The sequence below is a fragment of the Python bivittatus genome, unplaced genomic scaffold (assembly GCF_059951505.1).
Source record: "Python bivittatus isolate LINGU-HERP-01145 unplaced genomic scaffold, Pbiv_v1 ctg000330_np1212, whole genome shotgun sequence".
Taxonomy (NCBI): Eukaryota; Metazoa; Chordata; class Lepidosauria; order Squamata; family Pythonidae; genus Python; species Python bivittatus.
In genome coordinates, this window is record NW_028277058.1 from 10,490,778 (window position 1) to 10,511,701 (window position 20,924).

The 20,924-nt window shown below is 38.4% G+C and overlaps 1 protein-coding gene across 4 annotated transcripts in view; it reads left to right on the plus strand.

Annotated features, from left to right (window-relative positions):
- CTTNBP2 (cortactin binding protein 2) overlaps nt 1-20,111 on the plus strand; it is a 107,688-nt gene extending 87,577 nt beyond the window's left edge. Inside the window, exons 17-24 of one of the 4 annotated variants that reach the window (XR_003084100.2) lie at nt 4,088-4,266; nt 10,669-10,874; nt 11,136-11,321; nt 11,573-11,633; nt 12,601-12,733; nt 15,377-15,481; nt 18,085-18,140; nt 19,849-19,928. Coding sequence is in view for 3 of the 4 variants with exons in the window: in XM_007422920.4 (XP_007422982.1) it covers nt 4,088-4,266; nt 10,669-10,874; nt 11,136-11,321; nt 11,573-11,633; nt 12,601-12,733; nt 15,377-15,481; nt 19,849-20,097 (1,119 nt within the window). In the remaining variant the exon portion in view is untranslated. Of the gene's footprint in view, nt 1-4,087; nt 4,267-10,668; nt 10,875-11,135; nt 11,322-11,572; nt 11,634-12,600; nt 12,734-15,376; nt 15,482-18,079; nt 18,141-19,848 lie in introns of those variants that run through there. The other 3 variants (XM_025163193.2, XM_007422920.4, XM_088141693.1) reach the window with 3 other exon arrangements.
- The last annotated feature ends 813 nt before the right edge of the window (nt 20,112-20,924 follow it).

Sequence of the window (20,924 nt, forward strand, 5' to 3'; positions counted from 1 at the left end):
TGTTTTGTAGGAGACATAAGATTATTTACCTTGAAAGTAATAGTGCTTTTAGGTGCAAGCTAATTGAATTATATGCTGGAATCTTCACTTAAATTGTTATAGCTGACTAATTAGGGAGATGTCACCAGAAGGTGCAGAGGAAGAAATGTAATTCTTTATTGAAAAGCATGGATCAGCTCATGCAAAACTGAGAGCTGAGATTCAGAGTTCTCTTTATTGGGCTTTTATACTCTTCACACTGATTTGCTTTTATCACTATAAAAATACTTGTTAAAGGACTGGCCCAAATTTGAGGGAAGCCTTGGGCAATGGTGCATGGTAACTGGCCTTCCGTTGATCATAGTACTCCTGAGTACAGTAAGAATACCTTTGGGTCATAGTGAGACATTTAGAAGTGCTTAGAGGTAAAGAGGGCCCTAGGATGGCCATAGTCAGTGGCCTTGAGGAGTTCTGAAACCCTGGAAGTTGACCATACCCTCCAGATGCTGAAGCTGACCCTGCTATTTAGTTACAGTTCATATATCCCTGTATTTGTAGAAGGCCTTCAGAAAGCAGGGGTCTACAGTAGAATCTTCTGTTAGTGATATTTACAAGTTCATATTTCTTTTCTAGTAAAAATGCTATGGACTTGTACACTTTTAAAATTGAGAATTGAGCCAATGTAGTATATTCCACACTGCCATATAAGTAGCTTGAGTCTCCCACTGTCTTGAGACAATCTAACTTTCCTAGTTAAATGACCAAATTTTTTTTTCTTTTTGCACTGAACCACTTTTTTCTTACTTTGACTATTATCTTTAGAAGTTGCCTTCACCTCCATTTGTGCTAACTCTGACCCATGTTCATTTGGGATCTGAGCAAATGATTTTACAACTCAACATATGAATGTCATGAGAACTTTTCACATCATTAAATTAAGTATTTTCACCAGCAATATTATAATGATGTGAGTTGACAAAAGGGTCATTGAGAAGAAGGCTTCTATCCCAGATGCCTTTTATTTTTGCATAAAGCTTGACGTGCAACAATTGCTTTCTCCAAGATCATCTCAGCAAGATGATTTAAATAGCACATTCTGCAGCTTATCATTTGTGTAAATATATTTGCTTCTTACTGTGTGTAATATTATATCCTGTTTCCTCTTGTGACAGCATGTCAGTTGTAGGAAATTTGTATAACAAACCTTTCTGTAATGGTTCTACTGGGAATTTAGCACAATAGTTTCATATAATGTTGACACTGTGTGTTTATTGGACTGTGTTGTTTCTGGATCCAATCCAGTGGGAGACAAACTCCCACTGAAATGAGCAAGAATCTATCTCTTGTACAAAATTTTCCCATTCTTATAGAGCTTGCCCAGTTCTTAATTTATTATCATTGACAGATCAAACCAACATCTGTATAGTTTCAGCTATGTACATATAAATACAGGTAGTCCTTGCTTAACAACCATTCATTCAGCAACTATTCAAAGTTACAACAGTGCTGAATGAATGGTAGTTATGGCCAGTCCTCAAAGTTATGGCTGTTGCAATACCCCCATGGTCACGTGATCAAAATGTGAGCACTTGGCAGCCGGCCCATATTTACAACCATAGTGTGTGCTGCAACTCCCCCCACCCACCTATGTCCCCCCCACCATCTCTGCCCTTTTGGCTGCCCTGCACTCCATCCTACCTCTGCCACTCCCACCGCCCCCAGCTGACTTTGCCATCTTCTGCTGCTGATGAGGCATTCCTGGCTGAGGTAGCTGCTGGCTCTTTGCTAGGCAGAGTGCAGGATGGCCAAAAAGGCAGAGATGGGAGGGAGATAGGTGGGTGGGGGGAGTTGAAGCAGAGGCAGGCGCAGCTTGGCAAGAGAAGCATGAGCTCCTCACCTAATGATGGCGCAGTCCTCGCTTAAGGACTGCAACTGGGACTACCAGAACTGCTGTCACTAAGCAGTGCAGTCACATGATGTTTCACCTAACAAATGCTTCACTTAGCAACAGAAATTCTGGTCCCAATTAGGGTCATTAAGTGAGGACTACCTGTAAATAAGTTTATATGACATTAACATCTACAAAATTATACTGTACATTTTGAGCTGAATTTGCATCACCTTAAAAATGCTGAGAGTCAGGAGTTTTGGAATCACAGTTGCCTAGCCCCAACCTGGTTGTCTGAGAAAACCCCAAGGGGATCATATTTCCGTACAGGTAGTCCTCGGGTTACGTCCATTCATTCAGCGATCATTCAAAGTTATAGCAGCACTGAAAAAAATGGACTCACTACCAGTCCTTGAAGTTCCAGCCATTACAGTGCCCCTGTGGTCCCATTATCAAATTTCAGCCATTTGGTGACCAGCCCACATTTACAACTGCCTTCCTGCTGCCATCCTCAGCTGACCATCGTCTTTCTTGCCTGTCTTCCCTCTGCTGGGCTTGCTGATGTCAGCTGGCCTCAACCCCTACAGTGTGGGGGCTCTGTCAGTCATGCTATGCAGGGCACCCCTGCCCCTCACCACTGCCTCTCCCTCTGGTGGCCTTGCAGTGTGGGAAGCCCTCAGCCAACTAGTTGCCAGGAATCGCCACCTGGCATCCCAGCCACATGCGGGGGAGGTGCTGCAGAAATGTCCTGGGAGGATCGCCCCAGCCAGCAGTGGTGCACAGGATGGTGCAGAGGACTCGCAGCCCCGGCCCCTTCCCTTCCTGGCAGGGCAGGGGTACCTGCCCACCTGCCCACACTCCCTAGTACCTGCCCACCTGCTCTGCCTGGTTTCTGCCCACCAGTGCTCCCTAGCCCACCGCATATATTTTATCTTTATATATGCTTACATTTATATTTATGTATATGTATGTTTAAACAGTTTTATGTTTATGTTTATATAAATGGTTTTATATGTATTTAAACATAAAGAAAACATGGATGCTTATCTCATCCCTGGCTACCACTCACCTTCCCTTCCCTTCCCAGATTCCTATTTTCTTCTTCCCCTCTCTTCTAATTCTTCTACTTACTTGCTGTTTCTATTGAAAGAAGGGTGGAATCTGTATATACGTGGGTACATCTGTGTCTGTGTAAGAGACAGTGACTTGTGGCTGTCAAAGAATGGTTTGTATGGACATATGCAGGTGGGGGTGCAATTAATTTGACAAATGGCATGTCTTTTAACATGTAACTGTGAATTCAGTTACCACTAATTGTTTTCTCTTAGCCCTCCCTCTTTGGGCTAATACAGCCATATACTGTAGGCGTACACATATACAAATGGCAGGAGAGCTGGGTTAGTCTATGGTAGCCAAAAATCAGGAGAAGTCTCGTAGCATCTTTACAGGGTAACAGATTCTTTTAAAAGGAATAAGGTTTTGTGAACAACAGCTCACTTTATCAATTGCATGGAGTGCTGGGAGGGAGAAAGGAGGCACTGCCTAATATTTCATTCATTCATTCTTCCTTTCTTTCTTTCACTCACCACCAAATAAAAAGACTCATGGCAGTTTATAGCAATCCAATAAAACATTCAGATAATTAAAACATCCATGATAAACACAATTAAAATTAAAACTGTAAGCAATACAGAATAGCAGAAGCAGCAGTAGTACTACAAAAGTACAAGAATGGACGAAGTTGAATTAAAATTAAAAAATAGCAACAATTAACTATTCACCAAACTCTCTGTGAAAGAGAGAACTTATGGAACTTTAAGCAGGATCATGCTAGCCTTGGTTACAGGGAAGGCTACTCCATAAGGACAAAGCAGTAAGAGAAACAAGCCCTTGTGTGTGAGTTTTGAATTCTGTTTCATCTTTCTTTGCATTGCGGAGAGAGCCAATCATTTTAAATTTAGGGTCATCTTCCTTTGGGATAAATACAGCATTTGTGACATATAATTTAAAGGAGGCTGTTCATATAGGCAATCACAACTTGAAGCTAATTATCAAACAATAAACATCCAGGTGTTAACTGGCCCCCAGTCTCTTTTTTTTTATTATTGTTATTTCCTGAAATCTGCCGTTTATTTGCAATGTTTGCAGTTGGAAATTGTTTCCTTTCTTTAAAGAAATACATTAGATTTCCAAAGTAACCATTTGTTCTATTCTGTGCAGTTCAGGGGACAAATGCCGCCTCCATGTGATCCAGTGTGCAAGATGGTTGAGTGGATTCTTGCAGTTTGGGATCAGCTGAACTCATGTTTATCACGGCTTGGTGCACCTGAAGCTCTTGTTGGGCCCAGGCATTTTCTTTCTTGTCCAGTGGTGCCTGGTCACAGTCACGCAACAGTGAAGTATGTCTTTTATTTGATTCTTATTAATGCCATCACATCCTTTAAAACACAGTCCTCCATTTAATCATCCATTGCCCACTCATTTCCCTGGTATATAACCTTTGCACAGGTAGAAATATTTGGTAATAGTAAATGTTGAAGAACAATCTTAGGCATATTCCCTGAAATATAAATCCCATAGAACAGGACATTCCTGATACAGCTATGCAATAAGAATTTATTTGAACTTACATCCACTAAGTGCATATAAAATACCAGATTGGGTTCCTTGAATTACTACCCTTATGCATACACTTACCGGTAAGGACAGATACAGTAAGGACAGATCCACTCTTCTTGCTCACTCCATCACAACTATGGGCTACTCACTGCTTCCTGAGCGTACAAAGGGATGATGTCATCTCTTACACATCCCCAGCCCATTGCAGTTAGATTACTTGCCATGGTTTGCAAAACTTATGCTTCATTCCTTTCAATCTAGTGACAGCCCCAACTCAGATTGGCTGCCCACCCTCCTTGGCTGGTTGTTGCCCTGTGTAGCATTACATCCTGGGCTGCCAGGCTGCTGTGTTTCCTGCCAATGGGAGCTGCCATTTTTAACTCTCTTGTGATTGGAACAATAACAGCCTATTAAGTAAAGGAACTTTCCTTACCCTCTGTTTACCTACCCCCTCTAGAAGTTCATCAGGGCATTCAACCCATACATCTGTCTGTCTGTCTGTCTGTCTGTCTCTCCCTTCCTTCCTTCCTTCCTTCCTTCCTTCCTTCCTTCCTTCCTTCCTTCCTTCCTTCCTTCCTTCCTTCCTTCCTTCCTTCCTTCTTTTTCCCTTTAGGTTTATGCTCAGGCTGGATGAAGTATGCTCCCCTTGCTTTCCCACCTTCTGCCCACAGTACTGCAAAGCTTGCAGTGCTGCAATATAGGCACATTGGAATGAAGCTAGAAAATGTCAATGAATGCTACATTTATGAAGCTGAAGCCTCATTCTTCCTTGCTACAACATTTCTATGGATCTACAGGGAGTTAGGAATGAAGGAACAACCTGTTTCCCTTGCTTTGATCATTGTAGCATTACAGCAGGGTCTGTATCAGTGTCCATAAACAGTGGAAAGGGGTGTGAGGACATCCATGCATATAAACATCAGGGAAAGCAAAGGAAAAGGATGGGGACTACTAAAGAGGGAATAATCTCTAAAAAGACAAAAACCAGGCACTGGGACACCCACCCACACAGGACCAGAGAACAAGGCTTGCCTTCCCTGTACCAATAGGAAGGGCAAGAAGCAGAGGCATAACCAATCAGGGTCTGCAATGGCATAGTCCAGACTGAGCACCAACACATTGCCAAACCACTGCAATCTGGATAGTATTTTTAAAAATCAGCTTCAGGAATAGCTGGGAGGCACAGGAGAGACAAACAGCTGAGGCTGCCATGTGGAATTGCCAAGTCCAATCAAACATGGAAAGGGGGCAGGTGGGTGGGTGGGGAACAAACAGAATAAGACTGCTCTCTTAATTTAGGTAGGCCTTCCTTCTAAGGTAATTACATGCTATATGTTATTTTGTTGAGGCAACAAAGAAAAAACATATCATATACCCTAATCATACTAATGCGAGCCAGTTTGGTGTAGTGGTTAAAGGAACTAGCTAGAAACCCAAACACTGTGAGTTCTACTCCTGCCTTGGGCATGGAAACCAGCTGGGTGACTTTGGGCTGGTCACTCACTCAGCCCTAGGAAGACATCCATGGTAAATCACTTCCAAAAATATTACCAAGAAACTTCATGGACTTGTCCAGAAGGTCACCAGGAGTCAAGACTAGCTCAAAGATACAAAAAAAAAAAAAAAAGTACTAATACTAGTCACTAAATATTATTAGGAGAAGTATATTAATCAGCAACAGATATCTTAAGGGCATCATTCAGTATACATTCACATGACAGGTATAATAGAGAAGGAAATCTTAAATTTCAACATTTACATCTAATCCTGTTTTCAGAAGGTCAGAACTCATAGCATTTGTGGTAAATACAGTAGAAGAAATAAGTACACCAATTCTTTCTAAGTGGAGGAGCCCCAGTATATACAGTGATATGACCAATATCCAAGGTCTTTGTTTATTTCTCCTGGGGAAGGGATTCCTCTCTTCTATATTATTCAATATTTAGAAAAAGATATTTGAAAGTAGATTATGAAAAAAGGCTTACATGATGTTTGTTGATACTTTCTATTTTTATTAGGAAGTTGGGACTATTTTTGTATTTGCAGTTATTTGTTTTATGTTCAGCATGATTTTGGTTAATGTCAAATTTAAAGATTATTCCAGATGATTATTGCATAAATGGATATAAACTGACATTACATATGTGCATATATTCAACTAACATTATTCTAATGAAAGACTGAAAATTCCATGTTTACTGTCCTGAACATGTTGTGTATATCTGGCATATAGAAAGCTACCTTCTACCACATCCAGCTAGGCCAGTGTTTTCTCCTCTTGACTTGCAGCTGTTATCTAGAATCTTAAGTGAAGTCCTTCTCACCATCTACAACTTGATCCTTCTAAACAAAAGTGCTAAAGGACTGCCTACCATCATTCAGTTAACACATAGTTGCTATATGGATATAAGTTCTATCTTTTTAGGAATCCATAAAATTGTAAAGATCATTTTTATCACTTTTTGTCATTGATTAATATGTATTTACTGGTTTTTGAGCTTTATGCAAATGTAGATACAGGCCCCTTAGACAAAATTCAGCACACCATAAATCTCAGCTTCCTCTTATAGGGTTTTTTTAAGCCCTTACAACAGGGTACACTGTGGCCCCAGACCATATGCAGATCCCCAAATCCAGTAACCCAGAGTCCATCTAAAAGTTGCTGCTGAATTTTATTATTTATTTTTATCCCACCTTTTTTTTATCCTTACAAACAATCCCAAAATATTAAATTCATTAAACCAGTATACTATTTTTAAAACATTATTTAATAAAATTCAATAAAACATGTTATTTATTACAAATGCTTCTATGCTGCTCCCATCATACAACTCTAAGCAGCTTACAATACAATTACAATATATCAACATTATTACACATATTAAAATATTGAGTGACTTTTTAAAAAAAAAAATAGGACCACTGTGCCAGACTGGGCCAGAAGGGCAGGACAGAGATAAGCTTAACCAAAGCTCTGAGCGAACAGATGTTTCTTACACTGCTACTTTTTAATGTTCTCAAAGGGAAAACATAAAATACATAGTTAGTAATCATATTAAATACATTTAATTACTTTAAATCAAATTCTAGCTTCTGCCTGACCTTGTCCACTGAGATGAGTTGTACCCTTTGCTCCAAAGTGCTGGGCACTCCTGTCTTCCATTAGTAAGACAGATGGTGCTGGTGAGAAAGTCCTGCTTAGTTTTGGCCATTACTCATGACTAACACTACTTTTAAGACTTCCCAACAGTATTAATAGCTCAACTATCTAGTGTGTAGATGGCTGTCATCAGAACCCTATTTGTCAGCCTCAATTCTCAGTCTTTAAATTTGGGAACAAGGATGGATCTATTGAGAGAGATTGCTCTGAAGATGAAAAATTGTATTATATTTAATTCTCAACATGTTACAGAAGAAAGAAGGTGAACAAAATAATCATTTTAGTAGGGATTTTTTTAAAGGTGGTCATAGACTGCAAGGCATGAACAGTTCTGTTTAAATATTTATTTGCTAGATAAATAAAACAAGACACTAAAAATAAACAAGCAGCAAAATTGCTGAGCATGTGTTTGTCTCACAAATGTCAGCATTGCTGATATACTGTGCTTTGATTTTCAAAGGAAGAAGCATTCAGAAGGGGGGAAGTGTGTGTGTGTGTGTGTGTGGTGAACAGAGTGAAGAACAACAACATGTGAAGTCCATGGGTAATAATATTCTAGTTTCCTTACTCCCTGTCTAGTTTATCAGTTTTAATACATGAGTGCTCCTCTTTTTGGCTTCAGTTGAAACTTATTCTTCAATCTCAATTTATAAACTGGTCATAAGGAATATTTTTAAAAACAGCCAAAAGGAGCTTTCTTACAGGGATGGCTAATGTAACGCTTGGCTCTATCTGAAGGAGGCTTCTGGGACTGTAAAGACTGGTAAATCTATCACAGCATAAGCTAACAGGAGCGCATTTCATCCAGTGTATAACATTTTAGCCCAAGGTATCTATTATAATGATCCACAAGCTTAATTGGGAAATAGGGAATTGTAAACACTGTGGTTGGGGAAACATTAAATGCAGGAAGTACAGCATCCAGTTTAACTGTTCTCTTTAATTTGCCCTATTGTGAATTAAACATAAAGAAAGAAAAAGAAAGGGGAAGGGGAAGGGGAAGGGAGGAAGGCAAATCTATTCATATTCATATACAAACTAGTACTTCCCCCTAATTTTAACTGAAATTCTTTTATACTCTTCCCCCCCCCACACCAAAAAAGGGGGAGAAACACATTTCTGTAAGTGATTTAAGAAATCCTAAATGCAGGAGCCAAGAGCTGGCCAGCATTAGTAGTTAAGTGTAAACTATAATGAAATGTATCTTTTCTGGTACTTAAGCGATGAAAAGCTTTTGACTGCATTAAAACTTTCTCTGGTACTTTTACTCTAGATATTCAGGAAGTTATAATGACCTACTTTTCTAGTTTGGGAAGCTATTTTTAAACATTTCCTTATTTTTGAAGTAATTCATTAAAGTAGGAACAAGGTGAATAAATGTTTTGTTTGTATTAGAATATATTGACTGTATATATTGCCATTCTGATACTGATAAATGGTTTGCTTTTAACATGGTTTACATGGGAACTTCCTGTCTGTTATTTGGGAGTAATCTTTTGTTGTAAGAACCATTACTTTAGTCCTCTTTGAAGTCTGCATTCTTATACTTTTCTACCTGCTGCATAAGCTGAAATCTTCCTCAGCAAATCTTTGTTTCTTTGGGTCTGCTCTGAGTAGGTTTCATGTTTTTCCAGCATATTCATTTATAGAAATTTATGCCATAAAGCTATATGTTGTCATTTCATAACATTGTATAATGATGGATACAATGTACTGTACTTGTGACACTATACTGGTATTAATATGCTGATAGGTAGTTCATTAATTAATGTGATTATATATGGTTAGCATTACATTGGTGATTTTTTTTTTCCTTCTCCAGGCCTTGCTTTGTTTCAGAAATATTAGTTTTTGAAATTGTTGGGAACATGATTAACATTTTCTGCAGCTTTTTGAACCTTTTAAATAAAAGTCATAATCTGATGTTGAAAACCAGGGTGGTTATGATGGAGTGGTTTGGTGAAGGCCGCACTCAGGGAGATAAGCATTTCCCTAGCCCCCAGCAAGAGTGTGGGAAGGTTAAGAGGATGAGACTGGCACCACCCTAAGGAATTTGCAGTGTTGCTTGCTGGCTTGGGAAGTTTAGATTCAGTCTGGCAAGATTGATGTAGGGTTCAGCCCAAAGAACTCCATGAGACAGTACAGATCTAGTCCAACAGCTTTTATTAGCTTTCACCCACAAGATAGAATCTTGCCAGACTGAATCTAAACTACCCAAGCCAGCAAGCAACACTGCAAATTCCTTAGGGTGGTGCCAGTCTCATCCTCTTAACCTTCCCACGCTCTTGCTGGGGGCTAGGGAAATGCTTATCTCCCTGAGTGCGGCCTTCACCAAACCATTCCATCACAGTGGTAGAGCAGTTAAGGTGTTGGATTGGGAGTGGGAGACCCAGAAACAGGTCTACCTTCACCACAAAGTACTCTGACTGACTTTGGGCCAATCGCTCTTTCTTTGACCCCACCTACTTCACAGGTTTATTACAAGGAAGAAAAAAAAAGGAGTACTATGTATATGGTCCTGAGCTCCTGAATAAAATATAATTTTATTTGATATAATTCAAATAAATAAAAGATGACCAACATATTCCTTTTCTGTAATTCATGGGTTTCACAGCTAATCCCTTTTTGTGCCAAAACAATATCAGAGTTTTTTGTTTTTTGCTTTCCAACAGCTTTGGGCAATTAAGCATTTTGAAGGAAATCAATACTTTGAGTCAGATAATTTTCTAGTGCTGATTTATGTCCCCAAACTGCAGCTAATATTGTGTCAAAATTATGCTGCTGCTTTGAGTCCCTCTTAACTATGTTTTGTTTTTAGTGATTATCACTGTTGTTGGGAATAATATCTGAAAGTAGATACACTACTACTTTGAATGAACTGCTATAGATGAAAGTATTGTAATTTGAATGGCAGATTGGTGGTGAGATCTTTCTCATCATTACTCTTTCTTTTACACTTGCATCAGTATCTGGAAATGATAATTATCTCTTCATCTATTTCTTTTTTTCCTTCTGCTTCAAGATGGATGTCAAAATTGTGGAATGCTGTCATTGTTCCCCGAGTTCAAGAAGCAATTCTCTCCAGAGCTTCTCTGAAAAGACCACCTATGCTGGGACAAATGGCAATCAAGAAATGTCCAAGTCAAGGGCAGCAGGCAGTAGTGAAAGCTGCACTCAGTATCCTGTTAAATAAAGCAGTTCTGCATGGATGTCCTCTTCCACGAGCAGGTAAGTTGTGGTAAATGTGTAAATCTCTAGAACATTTACTTTTGCTGTTGTGATCTTTGCTTTTCTTTGTATAAGCCTTTTTGTTAATTCCTGGGATCATGAGCTTAGAGTGAAACTAAGGTCAGAATGAAACTAAGTGGGAAAAATAGTCTTTTAAACAAAAGATTTAATACCTTGGCAACCACACGGCACTTCTTTAATACCTTGGCAACCACATTACACCGCTATGTCACCTGGTTCTTTCGTTTTTCATTGTTACAGAAATGGATGTGTACATTGCAGATTTTAAAGGAGGAAGCTTTCCTCTCTCCATGGTATCAAACTACAAGAATTGCCCCAAGAAAAAAGGAGAAAATGTTGCTTGGAGAAAAGTGAGCACAAGTCCACGTAAGAAGTCAAACCACTCATCAACCCAGTCCTGGAGTAAGGCAGAGGGAAATGCAGAAGGTAACAACTGATGGAAATTGGAAGGCAACGGGATAATTTATTTGGTCACTTGAAATCACCCTATTGACACTAACAAACCCAGTCAAGGGCTTATTTTTTAACTTTTTTACCAACTGTGTGACAATCCACTAAACAGTGTTGAAGCATAAATTTTCTTAGGTTTCCAGGGGTGGTTGCAGAACCTTGTTCAAAGATAGAAAAGATGGGCACAAAAGATAACCTTCTGACTTACCATCCTTTCTCTCCTGTAGGTATTAAATCAAATAATATATTGAAGGAAAACGGGAATAAAATGGCTTCCTTAGAGAAAAAGTAAGTCACATGTTTGTATGCGACTTCTGGCCCCCTCTGAAGGAGATTTCAGGCAGTAGTTTTGTAGTCACTGAATAAATCATGACATGGTACTTATCACGTACGTGTGCTTCTCCATTATAGCATAGGAATTATGACAGCAAACACATCTCACACAACTAATAGTATGATGGCTGGATTCTGTAACCAAAATCATGGTCCCTGTGCCTTTTTCAAATATCATAAAAATCTTTTCAATATATGCCAAAATATTGCACAGAGGAAAAAACATAATCAATGGAAGAAATGCAGAGATTTTACTGTGAATGATGGTATTAAAAAATTCTATTAAAATCCCAGAAGTGGTTGAAAATAATGTGAGTTTTATTAAGGATAGTCCATGTCTGTAAGAATATTCCATAATTTTCTTGTCGTATAAAGGACATCTTTCTTTTAAATAGTTTACAGAAAGGAATTATGCAGAATGGAAATTTAGAATGGAAGTCCCTTTGATCAATCCAAGTATTTCTTTAGTGTGTGCCATTAGGAAAACAACTAGAACAAATCAGATCTCAAGTCCAGTCTGGGTTAAGTTCTCCAGAGGATTTGAAGTTTGAGAACTAAACAGTTCTGGATATTGAGTAAAGTATGTGCAATCTCCCTGTTCCAAAATATTCCATTTGGATTGATAATTAACTGTATGACATTTCTGTCTGAAAACTCTAATCTCTACATGTGCATTACTTAATACCCCATATTTTGAAACTTGTTTAGAAAAAAATGAGCCCTTAAGAACTGAGATACTTCTGGCCAACTGAAAATAGGTTTGGATTGAATTTTTATTGCATGAATTTAATGAACTTGCCCTGTTTCCATGTATATTTCTGCTATTAAACTGCAAGGGATAAATGGCCTTTTCTTAGCTCCATCTTATAGATTGCCATCTGTTAATTATGTTCTTCAACATAATTTTGTTTTCCTTTCTAAGATCTCTAGAAGATGATCCATTAAGTGTGTTAAACCTGGAACAGAGACTATCTGTTGGTTCAGATGATGAAGTGGACCTTCTGCAGGAACTTCAGAGTATTTGTTTAAGCAAATCTGAATCTGACATCAGTAAGGTAAGTATTGCTCTTTTGCACAAGGTAGTCAGCTGTAAGTTTTTTCGCCAATTTCTCTATATTCCATTTTCTTCTCCTTCTATTTTCTCCCACTCTTGCAACTATTTCCCAGCTTTCTTCTCCAATTCCTCTTTTGACAGTTACAGTGTGTACCCTGTGCCCTGTTTGGGCCTAAACTTCAGCCTGCCTTTCTCTTTCCATCTGCTGTGGAAGTTCTCTTCAAAGTATCTCCCATACAATATGTGTTAACACAGAAGGACCATAGAAGTCTGACCAGCTCTGAGTTTATTATATATTTGGCATCTTTGGTTTAAAATGTTTGTTCAGACCATTTTATCTAGCTAGTGTTCTTCTATGGTACTGGCTTTTCAGTTACATTATGACTATTCTGTTTTGTTTTAATTGTATTTTAGGACTATATGACCATTTTGTACATCACCCTCATATCTTTGAATGAAGGACAGCAAACTCATTATGTTAAATTCAGTGTGCCCAACAGTGTATTGCTCATCGTTCATCTTCCTTTCTTCTCTTCATATATTTTGCATATTCATCAATAACTTTGCCTTCTTCCTTTTTAGGCATAGTTTTGATTTCTTTCCATCTGCTGTCGAAGTTCTCATTTTGTTCTGATAGTTAAGCCCTTTCTGTAGAGCTTACTGGATTCATTCCCCCCCTCAACCATAAGCAACGTTTCTGTGCTGTTGGGCACTGCCAGCTGGTCAGTGGAGGAAAACACAAAACTGGCAGTTAGCTAATGTTCTACCCCTTTCTTGTTCTTCCCTCACTGCCTTTATTTTTACCACAGACAATTTGAATTGAGAGCAAGTTTGGTGTAGTGGTTAAGGTATCAGGCAAGAAATGGGAGACCATGAATTCTAGTCCTGCCTTTGACACAAAGCCAGCTGGGTGACCTTGGGCCAGTCACTTGTCCAGGCAGTTGCTAGGAGATAACAATGACTCGAAGGCACATGCACGCACACACACAGACAAAATAACCCAATTTTTGTGGGGGGAGGGGCAAGAAGAGACAGTAGCAAGACACCATGCACCTTCCACTACCTGGAAGGCAGAATAAGGTGAAAGTACTTACCTGTGAGAAATTGCCTGCCCCCAAAATGTCTTCATATTATTCCTCTAGAGCAGGAGCAATTCACCTTCAGAAGTTAATTGACTCAGCACACGAAGCCCATTGGAAGTCCTATGGCATTGTGGGGACATGTAAAGGTAATACTGATTTTGATCAGCAACACCTTTGCATGTAGAAAGGACTTGGGTCTATCATTCAAGTCATGTCATTTCTCTGTTGAAAAACATATTTTGTCCTTTCAAAAAAGGAGGGTGATTTATGCTTTTGTTAACCTCCCCCCTACCTTTGACAGCTGCAGCTTTCTCCTCTTTGTTTCCATTACACAACCTTAGCATACTGTCCATTATTCAGAGCTCTGCCAAAATAAGCCAACTCTTCTCTTATTGAGACCATAGCACCTATCCTTTAATCTGCATATTATTTTTCTGTTTGGGATCTAGCAGAATATACCTCCCCATGATCTTTTGCTCTTCACACCACCATCTACCACTCCCCAAAAAGCATCTTCCCTCTTCTCAAGTAGATGTTATGCTTCTTTCTTTGTTAGATGTACAGTATAGCCCACTTTTCTTCTAACAGGCAAGGCAGTATACAAAGGCCTCCTTCCTTCAGTTTTCCCCACAACAACAACACCTTGAAGTAGTTAAGGCTGAGAGAGAGTGGCTGACCCAAAGCCATCCATGAGTGCCTATGGCTGAAGATGGATCTGAACCTGGATCTCTCCAGCATTGGCTCCTGCATTAACCACTATTTCACATTGCATCCCACAAAATCTAGCCTCTCTTGTCCTTCAAATCTATTCTTAAAACCCACAATTTTCATGAAGCCTTTGACCCAATTCCTTAGACCTTACCAACTATCCAAATTAAGCCCAATAGAACTGAAAGACTATTATTTCCTTATTGTATTGGTTTGCCCCTTTATCACCCTACTCCTTTACTACTTTTCCCCTATACTTCTTAATATAAACATGCGCATTTAAATGGTAATGACAACCACAAATTGCATACTGCATTAAGATTTTGTTTACAAATTGCATTTGTTGTATGGAAGATTAGGGAAACACATTTTGTGGGTGTCTCCTCAGTGTTTCAGATTTCATTTATATTATATAAATTAACTCACCCTACAGAGAGAGCGATAATGCAGAAACTTTCTAAATTTCAGCCAAAAAACTGCAGATATCATGGACTTATTTGGCTGAAGAGTTGCCAGACAAAATCTGTATCCCAAACTTTTTCAAACAATCTATTTTTTCAGGACATTTACTGAATACTGTAAATCTATTCATTTAAAAATGAAATAATGGATTACTGGATTATGATGGCATTCCTTTAAATTGATATAACATTTAAAACTAATTTATTAAAGACTAGGAATACACTTTGGTAATTGAAGGCAAAAATGTACAAATCTTTCATGTGATGATATATTTTACTACATTATCTCTATGAGTGTATTGTTAGTGAGACTAATAAAACCACCCCTGTTTTACATCATTGGGAATTCCAACACTGACCCTCCCCTCCTCTTGATTTATTCATTTTTCACAGATAATAGATTCAAAGGATGAGCTGCTTTTGACAATCAGCGCTCCTCAGAAGAATCCAGTGTTTTCAGCAAACATCATGAATGCGAACACATCAGCATCACAACAGGTATATGAGAAGTACAGTGCATGTGATAAAAGTTTGCAGTGCATGTTCAGATCATTATATTTGAGAACATTAGGATAGTTCTGGGTTTATTGACCATAACTGCTGAGCCTATATTATGGGTGAAATACAGTCATAGTGTCCAATCCCAGTTCATAATCTAACAATCCTATTCTGGATTAACTGCTGTTTTCAAGCTGTTTTAAAGGCAGACCCCTGCTATAGCACTTTATTGCAATAATGTAATAGGAGATTATCCAAATTTTGATCATTGAGGCCAAGCTGTCTCCATCCCAGAACCACTCACTATCTTATATCTATAACAAAATGATGGAATAATGAGATGAAATTGGCCTCATGCCTTAGATGTTTTCCAGCAAGGAGACAAGAAAAGGAATTTTAAAAAGAACACCTTCTAGGGGGTGGGGGAACAGTGGAACAGTTCAGCATTTTGAGGAGAGCATTGAGCTTTGGCCATTGAAATACAGGCTGTCATGCAGTGAGCTCTCCAGATGGCTGCAATTGCCATGGAAACCAAGACAACGTAAAGAAAGCGACTGCCTGAAATAGAACCAAGGAGGAAGGCTGCTAGACGATGCTGAGTTGCTGAAGGGCTTCTCTCCTCCCGCACTGCCCCCCCCCCCACCTTTCCTTCTCTCTGGAAGAAGAGGGCAAAAGGAGATAAGAAGAGCATCCAGCTTAGAAGCATTTGCAAAAACAGAACCTTAGAAAGGCTGAGGCCCTTGTGATATTCCCATTCCTGGGCAAACAGCAGGACCCAGGGGAAATGGAGGAAAGAAGGGTTGCAATTAGAAATGCAGGCAATCTGCAGGAATTTTCAGCAATGGCTGAGCTGGTGGTTGAATTCTGCAAGTTTATGCTCTTGATTTGTTTACTTACTTACTTAGCTTGTAAGCTGATTCAGTTGCAAATAAGTCTAAGCAGCATACGTTCCCGTGCAATGAAAGGATGAAAACAGTAGAGTAATATTTCTATCATGCAAGAACCCAGTGGTATCATTCCCATCTCACCATGTAGAGGCATATCATTCCCGAACAACATAGTCTGTTGCTTACTGTGCTGGGAGACTCCATCTCTCGAGTCAGTTCCTGAAGGGCTTCTGAAATAGCCAGGTCAGGGGACTTTTCTGTACCCCAGCAGGCTGAGTGGTGACATTATCTTAGCATTCCAAAGGAGAAGTGTACCAATGGAAAAGTAGGAAATCCCTTCCTACAAATCAGTGTGTCAGTGGCTAGGAAGTTGATTGTTATCAGGATGGGGGATGGATTCCTTTTAATTCTATTTCACTTTTGTATCATTTGTGAGCTGCTCAGAGCCATTGGGAAACTAAGCAGCATATACTTTGGACAGGCAGAGATCGCTGGGACAGGAAGTCTTGCTTGGGTCCTTAGCCATGTTGGACTTTAAAGGTGACAACCAGCACTTTGAATTACACCCAGAAGCCAAATGGTCTTTAGTACAGCTCCAGATAAAATGTGAAGCACCCGTGACTACTGCATCGATTATAGCTTCTCAGTAATCTTCAAGGGCATCCCTCTGTACAGCGCATTGGTCTGAGCGGTGACCAAAGCATGAATGACTGCAAGTGGGGACTTCTGATGCAATGGTGGTCATAACTGGTGGGAGTTATGCAAAGGTCCTACTGGTCACAGTTGCACCTGCTCCTTAAGCTAGAATTGAGTTCAGAAGGAATGTGCAGGTCAAGGAAACCTGTAGCATCTGGCTGGAGAGTGATTTTCTAGAATTTTTGACAGAATTGCCTGCTGTCATTTTTTTTAACCTCTCTCTCTCCCCCTTTAAACTGAAGAAATTAGAGCTTGACAACAGAATCCTTTACATACAAATAAAATCCCACAGGAATAGCCACAATATTCTAGTCACTGGTGCTTAACTTAAGAAAATAGAATATTTGTGTTCAGTTTGGGGAAAAGACATGCTCCCAATGCAATCAATACCTGAATTTTTTTTTGCCCAAACACGAGATGAATGTAATTTCTCATTAATGTAATGAGATGACAACTATTTAAATTTTGGTTATATTTAAGTAGTGAGTGCTTCTGACTACTGCAGATAAAAATTAGTTCTAAAACAACAGTAACGTAATGTGAGAAAACTGGTGAACCATGTCTTGCCTTCTCTCTAAACATATCTTTACAATAACTACTTGTTTAAAAATAAATAAAATCATGTCCAAAATTGGGCTCTCTTGCAAAGAAATCTCAGTAGCATTTAGCAGCTTTCTGCTTTTCCTTGTGAAGGTCATGCATTTATTAGCAGGTTCCTGTATCCAAATTAGAAAGCTGCAGGGGAAAGAATCAGAAATACAAAAAGCAGATGGCTGTACTTAGATATGTCTTCCATCTTGCTTTTCAAAACATATTCTGTACTCACAAGTTGGCAAAAGAGGGGAAGAGGAGACATCCTTTCAAAAATAGAAATAGGAATAGTATCCTCATTTCTAAACTTCCAGATATGGTGGAAAAGGGAATCAGCACTGCCAGAAATCAATCAGCAGAAATCCTGTTCATTTTCTAATCATTTCATATAGAACCAAGCAAAATGTATTGCAATTCTTTAAAGCACAGGTTTAAAGAACTCATGCCTCCTAGATGTTGCTGGACTACAACTCCCATCAAATCATGTAAGTTAGAATATAATATATAGTTCAACTTGACTCACTGCTGCCATTCATGTTTTCCTATACTTTTTTCTTCCATAGTATTGCTACCACTGGTAGTAACAGTAACATAACAATCATTATGATAAAAAGACATTAAGGTGAACTGTGAGTTATGGAATGGGAGAGGAAGAAACATGATCTGAGCTGCCATGAAAGTCTTGCCCACATGCACTAACCTATCGGTTCCCTATTGTCACTTCCCTCACATTTTAGACAACCACAAAATCCAAAATTCAAACCAAAGTCTTAAATGGAGGTTAGGAATATTCAGAGAAGTGGCTTCTGGTTACGTTGGCTACCAAAAACTATATATCAACTGCAGGAGAGATTTCTTTTTTCTTTCTCTTTTTTGGATGGTGGGCTTTTTCTGGATGCTACATTATATGATTCAACAAAGATTATATCCTATCCTGAAATATATACAGTATATATATCTTTCATTAAAGAGTTTTTTAAAAAAAGTTAAAAGATAAACATTAAAAATTATAGAAGAAAAGTAAGAAAGAAAAAAAGATAAAGAAAAAAGTGTTGAAAACAATAGAAAGCAAAGATTTTTTTTTTAAAAAAAAAGATACTTAAAGAAGCTACTTCCAGTCTTCTTTACAGCAGTTATAGACTTACTTGGTACCATTCCCCACCCTTCAAAATTACGTAACATAGTTTCCTTCTCACCATATACAGCCCTTTTTAATTGATAAATCCAAAAATCACCAGTTCATTTTTACCATTTTCAGCAAAAAGTCCATAAAGGTTTCCAGTCTTTTATAAAAGTAGTCATTGTTCCCTCCCTAATCAAACAAGTCAATTTAGCCATTTCTGCAAGTTCTACCATCTTCATGATCCACTCCTCCATTGTGGATATTTATGTTTCCATCTTTGTGCATATAATAACCTCACTGCTGTTACCATATATAAAGCCAGTCGTCCATGAGTCTTTTCTAATTGACTACCCATAAGTCCTGGTTGTTAAAATTAAACATTCTGGTTTCATCTGAATGTTGATTTTAAAATTCTTTGCATTATCAATTAGGAGTACCTTTATACATCTTAGATAATTTATCTGGTGACATACACTAACGGTACATCATTCTATAAAAATTCTCTCTTAAGTTATAAGACAATGTGAATTTCAGTCCTTTTAACCATATTCTTCCCCATTACATGTTCTTCTATACCTGGTAGCTTTTTATCCATATTAAATCTCTCCCTTAATTGTGTGCATGAAAACCATTAAAAAGTCAATCCCCCTGCAGTCAGTTGTTCTCTTGATTTCGTCTTAAGTTCTCCATTTTCCTGTACTATTAAATTTGATATATTAACCATTTTTCTTTGCCCACTGGCCTATCCTGAAGGTTGAAGTTCTAAGTACACTTGCTTATACGTTCTGCTAGATAAACGGTATTTGCTTCCAAGTACAGTAGGTAACCCTAACCCTAACCCTAACCCAAGTACACATTTCTGATGCTTTGCACAACAGGAGACCCTGAATGTCTGCCACATAGCAGCCCTTACCATCGTTGCTATCACCTCACATTTCAGTCATTCAGAACATCTGCCACAAGTGACAACTTTGTGTAAACTCAGGCTGCTCAATCACGGACTGATGTGCTTTCTTTGCTAATGTTTGGGCAAATGCATGTTACACTATAAAACATTACTCTGTTCACAGGATGAGAATCCTGGGATCTGTCCTCTCAGCAGCAGTCAATCTATGGAATGCAGTGACCGTAAATCAAAAACGGGGTCTTTCAAGAGCGGCGTTTCAAGAGTGAAATCATTTCTTCCTGTGCCCAGAAATAAAGTCAGCCAGTCTTCTCAGAACACTAAACGCAGCAGCAGCAGCAATACAAGGCAAACAGAGGCAATCTGTGATTGGAAAGAAGAAATTTGTAGCATGCACAAAAAAAAATCAAATTGAAAAATGCAAATAAAGATATCCGTCTGTCCATTTCCTTTTCCATCTTTCCTTAATTAGTTATCTTGGAAAACAAAATCCATTTACAAGTGTAAATAATTTTTACATGTCTTTCTCAGTTCTAATATATCTATGGGACCACAGTTTTACTTTTATGTGAACAAGCCGTTTATAATGAAAATATTATACTGTATTATACGGATTGATCTTTAGAAGTGAGTGGTGATAGCTTCATAAATACTTTTTTAATCTAAAAATGTTTTTCTGTTTAGTTATAATCAGGAGATCACCACAGAAAGTGTGTGTGGGTATGGGTGTATGTAATAAAAATATAAATAAATATATTGGACTTGATCCAGAGATACCTGTATATATAAATATATATATATATATAAAACTAGTACTATATGTAATGCTTCAGTGGAGATGTGTAGTTTCCACTGAATGCAGATGCAGATAACTGATTTGAAACAAAAGGCTGTCTATCAATATTCCATTGTTAGTGTAGCCAGTTGTAAATGTGCATCACTTTACATATTGCAAGATTAAAATGCAGGTCCATTTTGCTAGTCTGTATGAGATTTCCATGCAGTAGATCCAGTGTGGATTTCTCTGCATGAAAAGCTAAGCCTTTTTTTTTTCCTTCCCTGTGTATCATGAGAACCTGCAAGGTTTTTCTCATGAATAAAGTATACTCTATGTATGTAACATCCCAGTTGCCTACAGAACAGGATCACTGGATTAGGACAATAAAGTTTTATCTAGTTATATACTGAATTTTCTGTGTTAAATTTCATACATTGGGTTGCACAATTCTGTACAGTACTGGC